The 20,224-nt window shown below is 41.7% G+C and overlaps 2 protein-coding genes across 2 annotated transcripts in view; one reads left to right on the forward strand and one right to left on the reverse strand.

The window, feature by feature from the left end:
* Positions 1-20,224, reverse strand: part of LOC123263996 — a gene marked incomplete in the record, with an annotated part of 337,741 nt that overhangs the window by 131,984 nt on the left and 185,533 nt on the right. The window contains 1 exon segment of the mRNA XM_044727045.1: positions 15,522-15,665. Within this exon segment, the coding sequence (XP_044582980.1) occupies positions 15,522-15,665 (144 nt within the window).
* LOC123264066 lies at positions 13,120-14,145 on the forward strand. Its single transcript, XM_044727126.1, has 2 exons — positions 13,120-13,297; positions 13,796-14,145. The coding sequence occupies exons 1-2, from the start codon at positions 13,209-13,211 to the stop codon at positions 14,037-14,039; spliced, it is 333 nt and encodes a 110-aa protein (XP_044583061.1). The 5' UTR covers positions 13,120-13,208; the 3' UTR covers positions 14,040-14,145.

Consider the following 20,224-nt stretch of genomic DNA (forward strand, 5'->3'; position numbering starts at 1 on the left):
AGGAGGGATACCTCAGTGCCGGCGAGGGAAGGCGTACAAACGGGTCTGAACTCGTCGTTATCAAGCGACCGTTTGAACAGTGGAGTAGACCCCATGGCTCTGCTGTCTAGCAATGCTAGCAATGCTACAGGGAGTAAAGAAACAGCTCTGATGGAAGTAGACGCACAGCAAACAAACTTTCCTCCAATAGGTGGAAGACCTGTAGCTCCCGTCAACACTCACACATGCCGAGGAAGGATAAACTCTCTACCGACTGTCACCGGTCAACAATCGCCAATGGAACGGCTCGGTAGCAAGATCGAAGAATTAGCTGAGTTCATAAAGGATAAACGAAATCTCCACCATGAACTCAGAAAAATAGTAGCGTCCATTGCCACGGCATATAAGTTGGCCAACTTAGGAGATAAAGACCAAGACAACTGGTGTAGTCAATGCTCTTGGAAGATTCAAGAAACTGGACGAAGAATGGCGCTCATCATTACACCGCACCCCTTGTGCTACATCGGAGAGAAACAGTCAAGTGGTTGTTGAAGAAGCGATGGACACTGGAGCCGAAGGTGACGGAGAATCAGTCGCTGAAGAAGAAAGTGAAACTATCACAACGGCAGAGACTGAATCCTTTGACCAAGACGGCCGCATCCTGAGGAAGTTGAAAAGAAAAATTCGTTCTCCCGAAGGCGGAGCTTTTCATACTCCCAAGAAGCTGAAAGACGTTGGACCTGGTCATCCCATCAAGAAGCAGGAAGTGGTTAAGGATCTTCCACAAAACTCTTGTGAACAGAACAAGAAGCCAGGCTGGGAAAAGGTGCAGTCCAGAAAGGACAAGAAGAAGGAGCGCAAGAAACTGCCCCCAGAAAAACCTCTGGTGCCTCCACCGAAGCCGAACCAGAAGCCAAGAAGAACAGCAACGAGACCGGAGGCACTTATTATCCGTCCAGCGAACAAAGATAAGTATTCTGAAATACTTACACGGATCAAGGCGGACGTTCGCCCAGATCAGGTCCGCAACACAGTCGAGAAGATATGGAGGACCGCGACAGGGAACATTCTCATCACGCTGTCGAAAGGCAGTAGTGATAGAGGTAAAGACCTGCAGAAGACTGTCGCGGGAACACTTAAGGAGGACGCAAATGTCATTAGTACAGGACCTGAAGAAGACCTGGAAATTCGCGATATTGACGATACTACAACTAAAGATGACATTCTAATAGCTTTACAAGAGGCAGCTGGAAACGACTGTGGTATAACAGTAGAGGCCATTAAAATTCGTAAGGTCTTACGTAGCAGAACACAAATTGCGTCGGTGACTCTGGCAGCAACGGTAGCGCAGAAAGTGGTAGGAGAACACGGTAAGATTAGGATCGGCTGGACCAATTGTCGTATTAGAACAGTACTAAGACCAGTCCGATGTTATAAATGCTGGCATTTTGGACACCGTGCGGTTCAGTGCACAAGTAAAGTCGACCGCTCCAAACTTTGCATTAAATGTGGAGAAGAGGGACACAAAATCGCCGAATGTAATAAGCCTGCTAAATGCGCACTGTGTGCGGATCAATCCGGTACAGAGAATAACGCCCATCATGCCGGCACAAGCAGATGCCCAGTATACCAAGAGGCACTCAAGAAGATAACTGATAAACGAAAATGAGAATACTGCAGCTAAACATCAATCACTGTGAAGCGGCACATGATTTGCTCATGCAGACAGTACGTGAACAGAAGCTTGACCTTGTGCTTATATCGGAACCGTATAAACACCTCGGCGGCCAACCATGGGAAACTGACTGCACCAAAAAAGCTGTCATATGGTCCTGTCGCAAGCTCCCCTTCCAGAGTGTCGTTAACAATGGCAGCGCCGGCTTTGTAGCAGCATCGGTAGATGGCATCCGCTTTTACAGCTGCTACACACCACCTAGCCTCACTATTGTTGAATTCATGGACTTTCTGGATCGACTGACGAAGGACGCGAAGCAGTACTACCCAGTGGCAATAGCTGAAGACTTCAACGCCTGGGCAGTGGAATGGGGCAGCAAACACACCAACGCTCGAGGTAAAGAACTACTGGAAGCTTTTTCTACGTTAGATGTAGTATTGTTAAACAGCGGCGATGCGCCGACGTACACTAAAGGAGACGCAAGTTCTATTGTGGATCTTACTTTTGTCAGCAGCAGCCTCATCAGAGGAAACTACGACTGGAAGGTGATGGAGATCTACACGGCCAGCGATCACAATGCGATTCTCTGGGAAGTATCAAAGGATCGGAATCCTAGAAGACCGGCTAAGAAACTTGACATCGTTGGGTGGAAGGTGAAATCCTTTGACCCAGGTGCTCTAGTAGCTGCCCTAAATAGTGAACCGCTTACTACTGGATCTGCAGAAGAAATGACCAAGGACTAGATGAAGAGAGTGACCCAGGCTTGCGACACCTGCATGCCCCGTAAACGGGGCATGAACCAAAGACCTTCGGTGCACTGGTGGAACGAACACATCAGCTTCCTACGGAAAGAGTGTCTCAAGAAAAGAAGAATATCTCAGCGTGGTTATCGGCGGCCTGACTCAGCGGAACTAGTCGCAAAATACAAGAAAGCTCGTCGACATTTAAACAAAGCCATCAAGGATAGCAAGAAGAACTGCTGGAAAGAGCTAATCAACGAGGTGGACAAAGACTTGTGGGGTAGACCTTACAAGGTAGTCATGGCACACCTGAAATATCAGCCAATGCCGTCTCCTACGTGTCCTCAACTCTTACAGAAGATCGTGACTGCGCTGTTTCCACGACAGCGCGTTTTCAACTATCTGTTGACACAGGACGAACTGAATGATATTCCACCTGTCACGAAAGAAGAACTGATGGAAGCTTGTAACCGCGTCGGGAATAATAAAGCGCCGGGATTGGACGGAATCCCTAATATTGCCTTGAAAACATCTATTAAAGCAGCGCCAGCGTTATTCCTCGACGTCTACAACATCTGCTTGAAGGAAGGGATTTTTCCTCGGAAGTGGAAACAACAACGGCTGGTACTACTTCCTAAAGGGAAAAAGCCACCGGAAGAACCGTCATCTTATCGTCCACTCTGCATGCTGGATACAGCTGGTAAGATACTAGAACGTATAATCCACCAAAGGATAGAAGCAGTTGTCGATCCACTCTTGGCAGACAATCAGTACGGATTTCGGAAAGGACGATCAACCCTGGACGCGATCAACCTGGTTGTCGGTATAGCCAAAGACGCAATCGCCGGTACCAGATGGAAGGGGGCAACGAAGAAATATTGCCTGGTGGCAACTTTAGACATGAAAAATTCCTTTAACTCCGCCAACTGGGATTGCATCATGCAAGCCCTTCAAGAGATGAACGTACCAGGATACCTACGAAGGATAGTCGCTAGCTACTTCACAGATAGAGTCCTGAGATATGACACGAAGAATGGTCCAAAGGAGTATGATGTTACTGGAGGTGTACCGCAGGGTTCTGTTCTCGGTCCACTTCTCTGGAATGTCATGTACAATGGATTGCTGAGACTGAAACTACCAAGAAACGTCAAACTGGTAGCGTACGCGGACGACGTAGCCGTAGTAATAGTCGCCAAGCATCTTGATGAGATAAAACATATGTTCGCTATCACCTTTGAGCGAATTAACCAGTGGATGGACACAGTAAATTTACAACTGGCTAAACAGAAGACCGAGGCTGTACTTATCACTAGCAGAAAAGTGGTGGAAACGATCAATCTAAACGTCGGAGACCAAGAAATCACATCCCAACCATTCATTCGATATCTGGGAGTGATGCTCGATGCCCGACTTAACTTTAAACAACAAGTTGAACACGTGACCACCAAAGCATCAGCAGTAGTAGCCAACCTAGTACGATTGATGCCCAACATCGGTGGCCCGAAGCAGACAAGGAGGTCATTGCTATCATCAGTAGTTACATCGGTCCTCACATATGGTATATCCATTTGGGCCGACGCACTTGAGATCCAAGAATCATGGAGGAAAGCATGTCCAGTTTACCGACTGAGCGCGCTAAGAGTAGCCAGCGCCTTTTGAACAATATCAGAGGAAGCAGTGTGTGTCATTTCCGGAACTTTGCCGCTCAGAGTCCTAGCTGAGGAAAGACGGAACCTTTACTAACGAAAGAGGACAACCACACTAAGTAACGAGGAACTCAGAGCTACAGAACGGCAGAACAGCATCGCACGATGGCAATCGCAGTGGGACGCCGCGACAACAGGGAGATGGACACACCGTCTCATACCGAAGATCGACGTTTGGCTAAACCGAAGTCATGGCGAGGTCAATTACTATCTGACGCAGTTGTTGTCAGGACATGGATGTTTTCGGACGTATCTTCACCGCTTCAAGCATGATGATTCACCGGAGTGCCCGTCCTGCCCAGGAATCAATGAAGACGCGGAGCACGTTTTCTTTGAGTGCCCACGATTTTACCCACAGCGAGATGAGAATGATCCTAAAGAAGAAAATCCAACCAGAGACAATAGTAGAAGCAATGTTGTCATCGAGAGCCTCCTGGAACGCAATCAGCACATTTGCAACAGAAGTTCTCATAGACTTGCGTTCCATCGAAAGAAGAAGAGCAAATGACAACAACTAGAAGAAAGGTAAAATAACACCTTAGCTACCAGAAGAAAGAGCAGTAGCTAGATCCTCCCCTCACGAAGTAATGCCTAACGGCGGTTTCCATGGGGGATTAGGGGAAAGAGGAAAAAGGGTTTAGGGTTTAGTGGGTAGGGGCACTAGCGTCGAGTTTTAGTATGACACTGCGTCGAGTCGCCACATATCCAGGCCAAACAACTATGCCTAGAATCCGTAAAAAGGATTCCCCCCCCCTTAAAACAAAAAAAAAACACACACACACACAGAAGTGTAAATCCGACCGAGCAACCTCCACGTGGTACGCTTTGGGTAACGCTAATGCCGCGACAACAGGGAGATGGACACACCGTCTCATACCAAGGATTGACGTTTGGCTTAACCGGAATCACGGCGAGGCCAACTACTATCTGACCCAGATGTTGTCAGGACACGGCTGTTTCCGGGAGTACCTTTATCGCTTTAAGCACGATGATTGCCCAGAGTGTCCGTCTTGCCCAAGAGTTGCTGAAAAATGCGGAGCACGTTTTCTTTGAGTGTCCTCGTTTTAACCCACAGCGTGATGAGTTAGAGAAGATCCTGAACAAGAAAATCACACCAGAGTCAATAGTAGAAGAAATGCTGTCATCCGAAGCTGCCTGGAACGCCACAACCACGTTTACCACCGAAGTGCTTACAGAGCTGCGTTCCATTGAAAGAAAAAGGGCAAATGACAGAAACTAGAAGGAAGGAAAAATAACACCTTAGCCACCAGAAGGAATAGCAGTAGCTAGATCCTCCCCTCACGAAGTAATGCCTGACGGCGGTTTCCATGAGGGATTAGAGGAAAGAAGAAAAGGGGTTTAGGGTTTAGTGGGTAGGGGCGTTAGCATCGAGTTTTAGTATGACGCTGCGTCGAGTCGCCACATATCCAGGCCGAACAGCTATGCCTGGAATCCGTAAGAAGGATTCCCCCCCCCCTAAGATAAAATAAAAAACATACATACATACATACATACATACATACATACATACATACATACATACATACATACATACATACATACATACATACATACACTCGGGGCAGAAGAGATACTGCTACCGGGCGCGTCTCCCCGAGCGGATGGGAGAACGCTCGCTGTCCTTGGATGACACTTAATCTCTTAGTTGATGAGGTACAGCGGGTAGGAGCCAAGCAAAATAACCAAACAAAATACGCTCCCGTGGACAAAACTCCCCTTTAATGGGTTGGTCGCACTAACTGACCTAACAAGACGATCGTTCTCTGCTGTGACCCACTGGGAGTGACCGGAACCTCGTGTCGTAGTTTCCGACGATGCAGGCCACGGCTGATGTAAGCTTGCTCTGCCGAGGTGTAAGTTGCAGCAGTGGATCAGGAGCCAGCCACTTCGGGCCTTGATCAGGAAGTACGCAGTGAGTGTTAGAGATCGGAATCTTCACCGCTCCGAGCGAGTCTAGTCCGTCCGTGTATTCCGGGGCTGGCTAAGTGTCGGCTAGGCCTCAGGGAACTGGGGTAGGAGTACTATCTCCGAGGGTACACCCGTTCCTAGTTATGACAACCCGCTCCACTCCGTACGATGCGCTGGTGAATTTAAAAGTATGAGTAAAATTCAGGAAAACAACAATAGTGAAAACGGGCCTCATGCCCAACAAGCAGCGATTGAAGCAAGCGCTGAAATGAAGCGGTCGCAAGCGTTTGAACGCCTTGAAAAGCTGACCAGTGAGCTAAATGACTTCATCCAATCTAAGGTCAATATCCACAAGGAGATTAAGACCAAGACGACCAGCGTAGCCAATGCCCTCCAGAGATTCAAGAAACTTGATGAAGAATGGTGTTTAACAGTACGACGCACTTCTCGCACTACACCGGAGAGAAGCATTCAAGCAACTATCGTCAATGAAGAAGCAATGGACACTGGAGCCGAAGGTGACGGTGAATCAGTCGCGGAAGACAGAATCAGAACTAGCAGCAAGTCAACTAAGAGAAAAGATCGATCTTCTCCCGACCCAACGATCTGCCAAGTTGTGAAGAAAAAGGACCTGAAACCAAGCCCTCCGAAAAACACGGCAGTGCAGAACGCCGGAAAAAAAGAGGTGACTGAATGGCAGAAGGTCCAATCCAAGAAGGAGAAGAAGGAGCAAGCGAGAGAGCGGTTACCAAAACAACCGGAGAACAAATCTCGGCCGGAGCCTAAGCGGGAAAAACCGCGAAAATTCACCAAACCAGATGCCTTAATTATTCGACCCGTTGAGAAGGCAAAATATGCCGAGATACTGCGTCGGATTAAAAAAGATGTCCCACCAGATCAGACCCGTGACGTCGTTGACAAGGTTCAAAAGACGAATGATGGGAATATGCTCATTACGCTTTCCAGAAAGACCGCAGACAAAGGACAAGCTTTGCTGAAGACCATCAAGAGCATCCTTAAAGAAGAAGCGCAAGTCATCTGTAAAGGCCCAGAGGAACAGCTTGAAATCCGGGACATTGACGACGAAACAACTAAAGACGATGTCCGGAAGGCCTTACAAGAGGCAGCTGGAAATGACTACGAAATACCTGAAGATGTCATTAAAATTCGTCCGGCCTACAGAGGTACTCAAACTGCTTCGGTACGATTGCCAGCAGCAATAGTGCAGAAGATACTTGGAAAGACAGGCAAAATAAGGATTGGCTGGGTAAATTGCCGTGTCAGAGCAATTAAGACACCATTACGATGCTATAAGTGCTGGCACTTTGGGCACACTACTGCTCAATGTAAAAGCGAAGTCGACCGATCTGGGCTTTGCATCAAATGTGGGCAAACAGGTCATCAAGCTGCTCAATGCCAAAATAAAGTGAAATGTGCGTTATGTGCGGAAAAACCTGGCTCTCAGGACACTGCTCACCGGTCTGGTTCTGGCCGATGTCCAGTCTTCCAAGAAGCACTCCAGAAGCTGACAAATAAACAAACATGAGGATACTGCAGCTTAACATCAATCACTGCGAAGCTGCGCATGACCTGCTTATGCAGACAGTACGGGAATTAAAGCTCGACGTTGTGCTTTTATCGGAGCCATATAAACATTTAGCTGGACAACCTTGGGAGACGGATATTACCACGAAAGCTGTGATCTGGGCTTGTGGTAAGCTCCCTTTCCAGAGTGTAGCTACCAATGGCAGTGCTGGCTTTGTAGCAGCATCAGTAGATGGCATCCGTTTTTACAGCTGCTACGCACCACCTAGCCTCTCAATTGCTGAGTTTACTGACTTCTTGGATCGACTGACCGAGGACGCGAAGCAACATCATCCAGTGGCGATAGCCGGGGACTTTAACGCCTGGGCAGTGGACTGGGGCAGTAAGCAGACTAATGCACGAGGAAGAGAGCTGCTAGAAGCTCTTTCTACACTAGATGTAGTCTTGCTCAACAGTGGTGACACGCCGACCTACACCAAAGGTGACGCAAGCTCGATTGTAGACGTCACTTTTGTCAGTACCAGCCTTGCTAAAGGTAACACTAACTGGAAGGTACTGGACATCTACACTGCCAGTGACCATCATGCGATACTCTGGGAAACGTCAAACGACCAGAACCTCCGGGGGCCTATCAAGCAATTTAACACCGTCGGTTGGAAGGTGAAATCTCTTGACCCAGAAGTATTGCTAATAGCCCTCGATAGTGATCCGATAGAGACTGGATGTGCAGAAGAACATACTAAGGCTCTGATGATGCGAGTAACACAAGCTTGTGATGCCAGTATGCCTCGCAAACGTGTTATGAATTCAAGACCTGCGGTACACTGGTGGAATGATCATATCAGCAACCTCCGTAAAGAGTGTCATCGAAAGAGAAGAATATCACAGCGTGGCTATCAACGACCTTACTCTGCAGTGCTGATCGCAGAGTACAAAAAGGCGCGTCGTGAACTGAATAAGGCCATAAAAGAGAGCAAAAGAAGATGCTGGAAAGAGCTCATATACGAGGTCGACAAAGACGTGTGGGGTCGGCCGTATAAGGTGGTCATGACGCACCTGAAGAAACAACAAATGCCGTCACCTACGTGTCCCCAACTCCTTCAGAAAATCGTCACTGCGCTGTTTCCACAGCAACACAGTCTCAATTATCAGTCAACGCAAGATGAACTGGACGACATTCCACCTGTCACTGAAGAAGAATTGTTGGAGGCCTGTAATCGGGTAGGAAATAATAAAGCGCCGGGATTGGACGGAATCCCTAATATAGCCTTGAAAACCATCATAAAGGCAGCACCAACATTATTTCTAGACGCTTACAACGCATGCCTCAAGGAGGTGACTTTTCCTCGTAAGTGGAAACAGCAACGGTTAGTACTTTTACCTAAAGGAAAGAAACCGCCAGAAGAACCGTCATCTTACCGACCACTCTGCATGCTAGATACGGCGGGTAAGATATTTGAGCGTATCATCCATCAGCGAATAGATGCAGTAGTCGACCCACTCTTGGCAGACAACCAGTATGGATTCCGGAAAGGACGATCAACCCTGGACGCGATCAACCTGGTTGTTATTACGGCCAAAGAGGCAATCGCAGGAACTAGATGGAAGGGTGGAACGAAGAAGTACTGCCTGGTGGCTGCCTTGGACATCAAAAATGCTTTCAATTCCGCTAATTGGGACTGCATCATGCAAGCTCTCGACGAGAAGAACGTGCCAACATATCTTCGCAGACTAGTGATTAGCTATTTTACAGATAGAGTGCTGAAATACGATACAAAGAATGGTCCAAAAGAGTATGATATAACCGGTGGTGTGCCACAGGGCTCTGTTCTTGGTCCACTTCTGTGGAATATCATGTATGACGGGCTGCTGAGACTGAAGCTTCCAAGATGTGTCAAACTGGTAGCGTATGCGGATGATGTTGCCGCAGTGATCGTCGCCAAACACCTCGACGAGATTCAACATCTGTTTGACATCACTTTTGAGAAGATCAACCAGTGGATGGATACAGTGAACCTACAACTGGCCAAGCAGAAGACCGAAGCAGTGCTTATTACCAGCCGAAAAGAAGTTGAAACAATTAAGATTAATGTCGGTGACCGAGAAATCACATCACAACCATTTATCCGTTATCTGGGAGTGATGCTGGATGCACGACTCAACTTCAAACAGCAGTCGGAATATGTCAGTGCCAAAGCGTCAGTAGTGAGGGCTAGTCTCGCACGGCTGATGCCTAACATCGGAGGCCCAATGCAGAGCAGGAGGCTACTATTGTCATCAGTAGTCACATCAGTGCTCACTTACGGAATATCCATTTGGGCTGATGCACTGGAAACCCAAGAATCATGGAGAAAAGCTGGACCAATATACCGACAGAGTGCCCTACGAGTAGCTAGTGCCTTCCGCACTCTATCAGAAGAAGCAGTGTGCGTCATTGCTGGAACCCTACCTCTTAGAGTTCTAGCAGAGGAAAGACGGGCCCTTTACCAACGAAAAAGGTCAACTGCACTGAGCCCGGAAGAACTTAGAATTGAAGAACGGCAAAAGAGCATAGGCCGATGGCAACTACAATGGGATGCTGCAGAGAAGGGTAGGTGGACGCACCGTCTCATACCTCGGGTCGACATTTGGCTTAACCGGAATCACGGTGAGGTCAATTACTATCTTACGCAGATGTTGTCGGGACATGGGTGTTTTCGAGAGTATCTACACCGCTTTAAGCACGATGACTCTTCGGAGTGCCCGTCCTGCCCAGGAGCTGCTGAAGACGCGGAGCACGTCTTCTTTGTATGTCCTCGTTTCGATCCACAGCGTGAAGAACTGGAGAGGATCCTGAACCAGAGAATGCAACCAGATTCACTAGTAGAAGCAATGTTGTCATCAGAAGCTGCCTGGAACGCTACCAACACGTTTGCAACAGAAGTCCTTAAAGACTTGCGTTCCACCGAAAGAAAAAGAGCAAATAGCAGAAGATAGAAGGAAGATAGTTAACACCTTAGCCACCAGAAGGAAGAGCAGTAGCTAGATCCTCCCTTCACGAAGTAATGCCTGACGGCGGTTTCCATGAGGGATTAGAGGAAAGAAGGAAAAGGGGTTTAGGGTTTAGTGGGTAGGGGCGTTAGTGTCGAGCTAGTATGACGCTGCGTCGAGTCGCCACATATCCAGGCCAAACAGCTATGCCTAGAATCCGTAAAAAGGATTCCCCCCCCTACAAAAAAAAAAAAAAAAAAAAAAAACATACATACATACATACATACATACATACATACATACATACATACATACATACATACATACATACATACATATAGCCACCGGAAGAACCGTCATCTTATCGTCCACTCTGCATGCTGGATACAGCCGGTAAGATACTAGAACGTATAATCCACCAAAGGATAGAAGCAGTTGTCGATCCACTCTTGGCAGACAATCAGTACGGATTTCGGAAAGGACGATCAACCCTGGACGCGATCAACCTGGTTGTCGGTATAGCCAAAGACGCAATCGCCGGTACCAGATGGAAGGGAGGAACGAAGAAATATTGCCTGGTGGCAACTTTAGACATAAAAAATGCCTTTAACACCGCCAACTGGGATTGCATCATGCAAGCCCTTCAAGAGATGAACGTACCAGGATACCTACGAAGGATAGTCGCTAGCTACTTCACAGATAGAGTCCTGAGATATGACACGAAGAATGGTCCAAAGGAGTATGATGTTACTGGAGGTGTACCGCAGGGTTCTGTTCTCGGTCCACTTCTCTGGAATGTCATGTACAACGGATTGCTGAGACTGAAACTACCAAGAAACGTCAAACTGGTAGCGTACGCGGACGACGTAGCCGTAGTAATAGTCGCCAAGCATCTTGATGAGATAAAACATATGTTCGCTATCACCTTTGAGCGAATTAACCAGTGGATGGACACAGTAAATTTACAACTGGCTAAACAGAAGACCGAGGCTGTACTTATCACTAGCAGAAAAGTGGTGGAAACGATCAACCTAAACGTCGGAGACCAAGAAATCACATCCCAACCATTCATTCGATATCTGGGAGTGATGCTCGATGCCCGACTTAACTTTAAACAACAAGTTGAACACGTGACCACCAAAGCATCAGCAGTAGTAGCCAACCTAGTACGATTGATGCCCAACATCGGTGGCCCGAAGCAGACAAGGAGGTCATTGCTATCATCAGTAGTTACATCGGTCCTCACATATGGTATATCCATTTGGGCCTAACTGAGTCCTAGCTGAGGAAAGGCGTAACCTTTACCAACGAAAGAGGACAACCGCACAAAGTGCCGAGGAACTCAGAGCTAAAGAACGGCAGAACAGCATCGCGCGATGGCAATCGCAGTGGGACGCCGCGACAACAGGGAGATGGACACACCGTCTCATACCAAGGATTGACGTTTGGCTTAACCGGAATCACGGCGAGGCCAACTACTATCTGACCCAGATGTTGTCAGGACACGGCTGTTTCCGGGAGTACCTTTATCGCTTTAAGCACGATGATTGCCCAGAGTGTCCGTCTTGCCCAAGAGTTGCTGAAAATGCGGAGCACATTTTCTTTGAGTGCCCTCGTTTTAACCCACAGCGTGATGAGTTAGAGAAGATCCTGAACAAGAAAATCACACCAGAGTCAATAGTAGAAGAAATGCTGTCATCCGAAGCTGCCTGGAACGCCACAAGCACGTTTACTACAGAAGTGCTTACAGAGCTGCGTTCCATTGAAAGAAAAAGGGCAAATGACAGAAACTAGAAGGAAGGAAAAATAACACCTTAGCCACCAGAAGGAATAGCAGTAGCTAGATCCTCCCCTCACGAAGTAATGCCTGACGGCGGTTTCCATGAGGGATTAGAGGAAAGAAGAAAAGGGGTTTAGGGTTTAGTGGGTAGGGGCGTTAGCGTCGAGTTTTAGTATGACGCTGCGTCGAGTCGCCACATATCCAGGCCGAACAGCTATGCCTGGAATCCGTAAGAAGGATTCCCCCCCCTAAGATAAAAGAAAAAAAAAAAAAAACATACATACATACATACATACATACATACATACATACATACATACATACATACATACATACATACATACATACATACATACATACATACATACATACATACATACATACATACATACATACATACATACATACATACATACATACATAGCAGAAGACCTACCGGCGAAAGATAGCAGTATTTTTATCTTTCTTTAGAAAGTAAATGGAAATAAGACAAAAATTAAAAAAAAAATGTTTGAAATTCGACCATTGTTATAAAAATTATGAATAAAAGATCAATGAAAGAGGTTTCTTTTTGATGTGAAACATCTATAGCTGCACGTTAAACCGATTTCTGGCGTGGCGACGCATGCCGTGGCGACGCGTCGCCACGCTATATGATGGTATATATACAGTCTATATGCAGTAGTATGTACGGTGTGGCGACGAGTCACCATGCGCAATCGACTGTGCGATTCTCTCCCACTCGATCCGGCGCTAAGCCATTTTTCTCGCTACACTGAGCTCGAATACCTATAGTGTATACTCCGTAGTGTATACAGTGTTGTTTACTACAGTACACATAACCTGTGTTTTACTTGAAAACAAATTATTTTTCTGATAATAAAATGTCTGACCGTGATAATTTAGAGAGTGAAAGTGATCAGCCTCCTGCAAAGAAAGCAAAATCACACTATGACACACTATCAAGTCATCAGTAAGTTATTTATATTTTTATAATTAAAGTATGCATTTATCTGTGCATTAAGCACGCGTATATTTGGTGTGTTTTGAACGCCAGTAAATGTAAAATCTACTTTCTTGGTAGATTAAAATTCACATAAATTTCATTGCATATAATGTTTTTAAATTGATTATTAATTTCAATTTCATTCTTATTGAAATGAATGCATTAAAACAATTGCTCAGAGAATAAATTTATTAAGACTGACAGAATTGTATTTCAAAATCAGCTGATGGCATGCAGCGCACGAATGTTTTTCTTATTTGTTATTAATATGAACATTAAAAAATTAATTAATTTTTCTAATCATAGTGGAATTTATAGTGAAACATTCATTATTGATATTTATAATTTACGATCTTTAGTAATATGTTGAAATAACTAGCTAAGATTCTTGAGTTTACTAATATATTAAAACCAATTAAAATTTTTCTGTATATTTTAATAACATATTTTTTATAAATATATCAGAACCCAACAATCATCACAGGGGTCACAAAATATTATTATTGAAACTGGACATCACCAAGATCAGTTAAACACAAGAAATACTATTAATGTTATGCAAGATTTTATTAATCTAATAGTACCAGAATATACTAATTTTTATTTAAGCTCTCAAGGAGGTACATATGACGAGGTGGTCTATGAGTATAGTAAAAGTCATTCTATTTCATTACTTTACGTAGCTTTAACACGAGTAACAAGTCTTTAAGGGTTATTTATATGTAACAGTCAGGATAATTTAAGATTTTATCATGGAAGAAGAGTAGATCCATCAGTTTCAAGTTTACAGCAAGAATTTAAAGGATTATCTCTAAGCAAACTTACTACATTGCAAGGACTGATCACTGAATTTATTAACTCCATTAAATAAATTAACCATTTATACTTTAAACTGCCAAAGTTTCAGAAGACATACTACTGATTTACAAAATTCTATTTGTCAAAGGAGTAACTTTTTATTACTAACTGAAACATGGCTTCCTGCAGATGAATCAGTTGACTTACCTAATTTTCATTGTATAGCTAAATTTAAGAGACAAAATGTTAGAGCCGCTGGAGTTGCCATTTATAAAAACAACAATACTTCACATATTACTACATTCAACATGGATTTAGTAATTCAAAATGCTACAGAAGTTCATGTCTCCCAAACATCTATTGGCGATATATATGCTTTACACGTTAAACTAGAAGATGGAAGTGAATTGACGATGATTGTTGTGTACATTTCTCCTAATAAAAAAATAAATGACATCATTTCATTTTTACACGAGAGATTATTTCCGTAAAGTCACAGAGATTCAATAACTTTTAAAACCAATAAAGACAAACTACCATTGATTTTAGCTGGGGATTTCAATGTAAATTTTTCAAAAGATGAATCAACGCCATTAATTACGTTTTTCCAAGAAGAATTTCAATTGCAAATTAATAACAATCCAAGAGAACCCACCACCAGATGCGGAACAACAATAGATGCTGTATTTATTAGATATCTTGATAATGTTATGTCTAATACTTTTGTAACATACTTCAGTTACCATCGACCAATTGTCACAGTAATACCGTCCTCAGAGGCAACATCGAATATAACTATTACCGAAGTCACTGATTAAACGAATTAAGTAGTCACGATTTGAAATAAATTCGTAAATTTTTGTATTTAATGAAAATAAATGTTTATTCAATAAATAGCCATCGTTATCTGGAAAAAAAAATCGTAATATTTTATTTTATTATTATGACATATTTAGTTCCTATCACAATCTGTTCTTTTCTGCATATTACTTTTACAAAATAATGTCGATGTTTCACATCTGCCAGGCGTCCCGTGACGGCTCACACTTTTTTTTTTTTTTTTAATTCGATATCTCTTGAACCAATAATCAAAAAAATCTTAAAATTGATCTGAAGGAGATTTTTTAGTGATAACAAAAAATATCAAAAAATTTTTTAAATGGTATCGTGTGGGTCGGAATGCCCCAAATAGACAGTTTAGATTGAGTCACTTCTATTCAATCTATATTTTTAATCAGCAATAAATGAATGATAATGAATCAATTTTAATACCGATAAGATGATAAATTTACTTGACACAATCACATTCTGTTTAGATATTTTAACCTGAACAACACTTTGTAAGCTTGGTTCAATACAGCCGAATAAGTTCATAGTCAAGTTAAATACTAACCTGGTTTGCAGCTTTATCAGTCTTTATACCAAAAAATCGATGACCAGTGTCCGGAGATCCAAAAATGTAACCAAAAGCTCGTGAATCAGTCATATCTTGTGCAATAAATGAGATTTTATGAACCGGGTGATGATATAGACATTCCTAAAAAATGAAATGTTAATCAAATATTACTCATACTCAAAGCAAGATTAAAAAGTTGGGGAGAGTTCAAAATTTACGCTTCATATCGTTCACTACTTTTTAATGAAAATAACAAATTGTACAATTAATTTTTAAAAGAAAAAAAAATCAAACAATTCGTTGCAGAGTAGTTTCTAATTTTTTTTGTAACTGCCAAAAATGGAAGTAGATTTAATTGATAGGTACAAAAAATTAAAAAATAAAATATGTTTATAGGAACTTTTTTCAACATCATACCCAACTATATATACGAAGAATTTAGTGACCTTAGTAACTGTAGTGAACCTTTTTATGAGACGGAGCAGGGCAGTTCAAAATAAAAGGAACGAGAACAATAACTGCTAAAAAAACTATTACATACAGGGTTAGTTTAGTATAATGAGTAACCACGGGTAGGGTAGCAGGAGGCGCCTTATCAACCGGTCAAACAGATCTGGTAAGTGTCCATACTAAATCTACTTTACTGATCGCACGTCTGTTTTTCCGGCAGTGGGTTTGTGTACATGCTGTGGGTATGGTTGAGGTTTTTTTTATCGAGTGTGGATATGGTTAAGGTTTTTTTTTATTGACTGTGGATATAATTGAGCTTTTCATAGATGACATTTTCCCGCCATTTTTTCCGACATTTGGTGGTAGCTATCCGCCATCTGGTGGCCACTATCCGCCATCTGGTGGCCACTATCCGCCATCTGGTGGCTGCTATCCACCATTTTGAGTTTTAAATCCGCCATTTTGAATCTGATTTCCATTATTTTGAATTTTGAGGTTAGAAAAAAACATCCATAACTATTAACCCGCCTTTGGCTCAGCCATAACAGATCAATAGTTCAGGATTACGCATTTATATTATGTATCTGTCCATGTTTTATATATTTAAAATGAAGTTACTACAACTACTTGCGAGAAGGATTTTACACAGCGACATCTGGTACTTGCTGTTATTACTTCTAACTGCATAGTAGATAACGTCATCAAACAGGTTTAAACCTGTTCAGGATTATGTAACTGCGTAGTAGATGACTCATACCATTCTAGAACTTTCTAACTGCGTAGTTAACCACGTCATCAGACAGGTTTAAACCTGTTCAAGGTCATGTAACTGCGTAGTAGATGACTCATACTGTTCTAGAATTTTCTTATTGCGTAGTAGATGACGTCATCAAACCGGTTTTAAAGTAGAGGAGTGGGGGTAACTGCGTAGTATCTTTTGACTATATATGCAGCTCGCTGAAAGTGAACTTCACTCTCAAAAACGAAGTACACGTCTCGGAAAAGGTCAAGGATCTCCACAGAAACCAGAGCAGAAAAACAAATATCCTTGTCATAATTGCGGAAGTTATGAACATTTTATAAAAGACTGTCCTGAGAAACGACAAATATCATATCAAAATTTTCCATCACGGCAGGTGCCAAACGTTCCACCAAATCAGATAAAATATACTTAATGTCAAAAAACTGAAGAAATCCAGGAGCAAGCTTCATGCTCAGAGTCGACACCACCGTCGGACAGCAAAATCATTCATTCCTGGCAGACATAGGAGCAGCTGTAAATATCATTAAATTAAAATGTACATTAGGGTTTCCAGTAAGAAAAATCAACGCAGAAACCACTGGAATTAATGATATCCCAATTATTTGTAATCAACTAATCAAGAATGCAAAATTACAGTTGATAAAATAGATCACATTTTCTTAGTTGTTCCGAATAATTTTCCGTTAAAAGAAGATGGAATAGCAAGTCGACCGTTTTTAGAAAAAGAAGATGCTATTATACTTGCGAAGAAAAGAACAATTATTTTTAATCGGGATCAGTCACAAATTCTCAAATCCGCGATGCGGATATTCAACTAAGCGTAGTCAAGTATTAAAAGAAAATACCTGACTGTCTTACATTATTAAAGCTAGAGAAAAAGAAGAAATTTGGGAAATCATTGATTCATATCAAGATATTTTTTATTTACCAGGTGACCCTTTACCTACTACAAATTTGGCGGAACACACAATAGAAACAACAGATGAAATTCCTATCAATGTTAAACAATATAGGTTTCCAACTACTCAACAAGAAGAAATTGCCCGGCAAGTTAAGGAAATGAAAGAGAAGGGAGTGATTCAAAACTCGAATTCCCCTCACAACTCGCCATTATGGATTGTACCCAAGAAACAAGATGCACCAAATAAAATAAATAGAGAGTCGTAATAGATTTTAGAAAATTAAATGACAAAACAATTCAGGATGCATACCCGATTCCCAACATTGAAGAAATTTTGGATCAACTAGGAAATTCCAGGTACTTTTCTGCTTTTGATCTTGCAAGTGGATTTCACCAAATTGCGGTAAATCCTAAGCATCGTATGAAAACAGCATTCAGCACACCTCAAGGTCATTTTGAATACTTGAAAATGCCTTTCGGGTTAAAGAATGCGCCAGCTACATTCCAGCGAATGATAGATAACGCTTTGAAAGGTCTTATCGGAAAAGTATGTTTCGTTTACCTCGACGATATCATCGTATACGGAAGAACATTGGTTGAACATAACGAAAATCTGAAAATTGTGTTCCAGCGATTAAGAGAAACTAATTTGAAGCTTCAGCCTGATAAGTGAGAATATTTAAAACCCGAATTGCAATATCTAGGTCATATCATTACTGAAGATGGAGTTAAACCGAACCCAGAAAAATGTAAAAGTGTTTCAAAATTTCTAACTCCGAAAAATATTAAACAAATAAGACAATTTTTGGAAATGACCGGATATTATAGAAAATTTATTAAAGATTATAGCAGGAAAACGAAAGCACTAACTGAATGTAGAAAACACTAACAGAATGTAGAAAAGGTACCAAGAAGAGTATCATCAAGATGATGTTGGAGAAAAAGAAGAAAATAAAAAAGAACAAAAAATTATTTAACTAGGAAAACAGTTATTTCTGACAAATTCAGCGATACCCGAGGGCAGCGTTGATGTGTCATTTGTCCGAGATAATGGAGGACAAACAATATAAGTTTATCATAAAGAAGATCATGAGGAATATCACATTATCGTCGAAGAAAATTCACATACATCAAAAGATGAATTGAAAGAAAAAATTTTTGAATTGATGTACTTACTTAGCCGTTGCTGAAGAATTCAAGGAACTTCACATCGATCACAATAAGTGTGCTCGATTAACATGATTTTTCAAGAAAGAAATTGAGAAAATTTTAAAAGAAGTATTTTTCCGAGGAAATACAACAATTTTTCTACACGATAAAGAAAGAATAGTACCCAAGACAGAAGATATCGAGAAAATATTGATAGAAAATCATGATAGTCTCCTTGGAGGTCATGGTGGAGTAAAGTAAACATATAGAATTAGTGAGAATGACTTTTGGAAAACATTAAGAAGAAATGTCGAAAATTATGTAAAGAAATGTCAAATAAGTCAAAGAAATAAAGTCAATAGGCATCCAACTAAAATGCCTATGATTATTACTGATACTCCGAGGAATTTCAACGATAAAATTGCCATAGATATTTGTGGACCATTGCCGTTAACGGAAAGACGTAATAAGTATGTTTTAACAATTCAAGATTGTTTAACTCCTGACAAGCACACTGGGTAAAAAGTACCCACCCCAAAATTCTATTTTGTTATAATTTTTTGTGTATATTTAAACATCTATAGTATTTTTATTTATTTTAATTGACACTAATTAATTTAATATTATATCTATTTTATAAAAAATTTTTTGAGGTACTTTTGGGTACTTTTCACCCTCAATGCCTAAAGAGGTATACGGTTTAGATGTGTGCTTGTCAAGGGTTAACCAAATATTTTGTGGGAATGCCAATCGCAGATTGCAACGCTCCCACAGTAATAGGTGAATTTTTAAAATATTACGTTGGTTACTTTGGAGTGCCAAGTAATATTCTGACAGATAAAGGAACCAATTTTACTAGCAAATTAATGGAGAATTTTCAGAAAATGCTAGGTATTAAACATATTACAACTACAAGCTTTCATCCTGAAAGTAATGGCAGTCTGGAAAGAAGTCATCAAGTGTTAAAAGATTACCTACGTCACTTTTCTAACGAAAATACTGATAACTGGGAGACGAAGATTCATTTAGTTGGATTAAATTACAACACATCCAAACATGAAAGTACGGGATTTACTCCTTCAGAACTAGTTTTCGGAACGAATCCAAGGAATGTATCATCATTGAAGACTACTAACCTAACATACATGGAGTATTTAGGTGATTTGCAAGCTAAAATCTCTGATTCAAGCATTTAAAATTTCTGATTCTATTGAATACTTTTTAATCCTAAAATAATGTCTTCATTTCATTATCTTTTTAGAATATAAAAGGATTTAACTAGCGCATGAAATTTCTGATTCTACTGAATACTTTTTAATCCTGAAATAATGTCTTAATATCATTATTTTTTTAAGATATAAAAGAATTCAACCAGTATTTGAAATTTATATCTTTACTGAATAATTTTTAATCCTAAAATAATGTCTTCATTTGATT

The sequence above is a fragment of the Cotesia glomerata genome, linkage group LG1, assembly GCF_020080835.1.
Source record: "Cotesia glomerata isolate CgM1 linkage group LG1, MPM_Cglom_v2.3, whole genome shotgun sequence".
NCBI classification, from domain to species: domain Eukaryota; kingdom Metazoa; phylum Arthropoda; class Insecta; order Hymenoptera; family Braconidae; genus Cotesia; species Cotesia glomerata.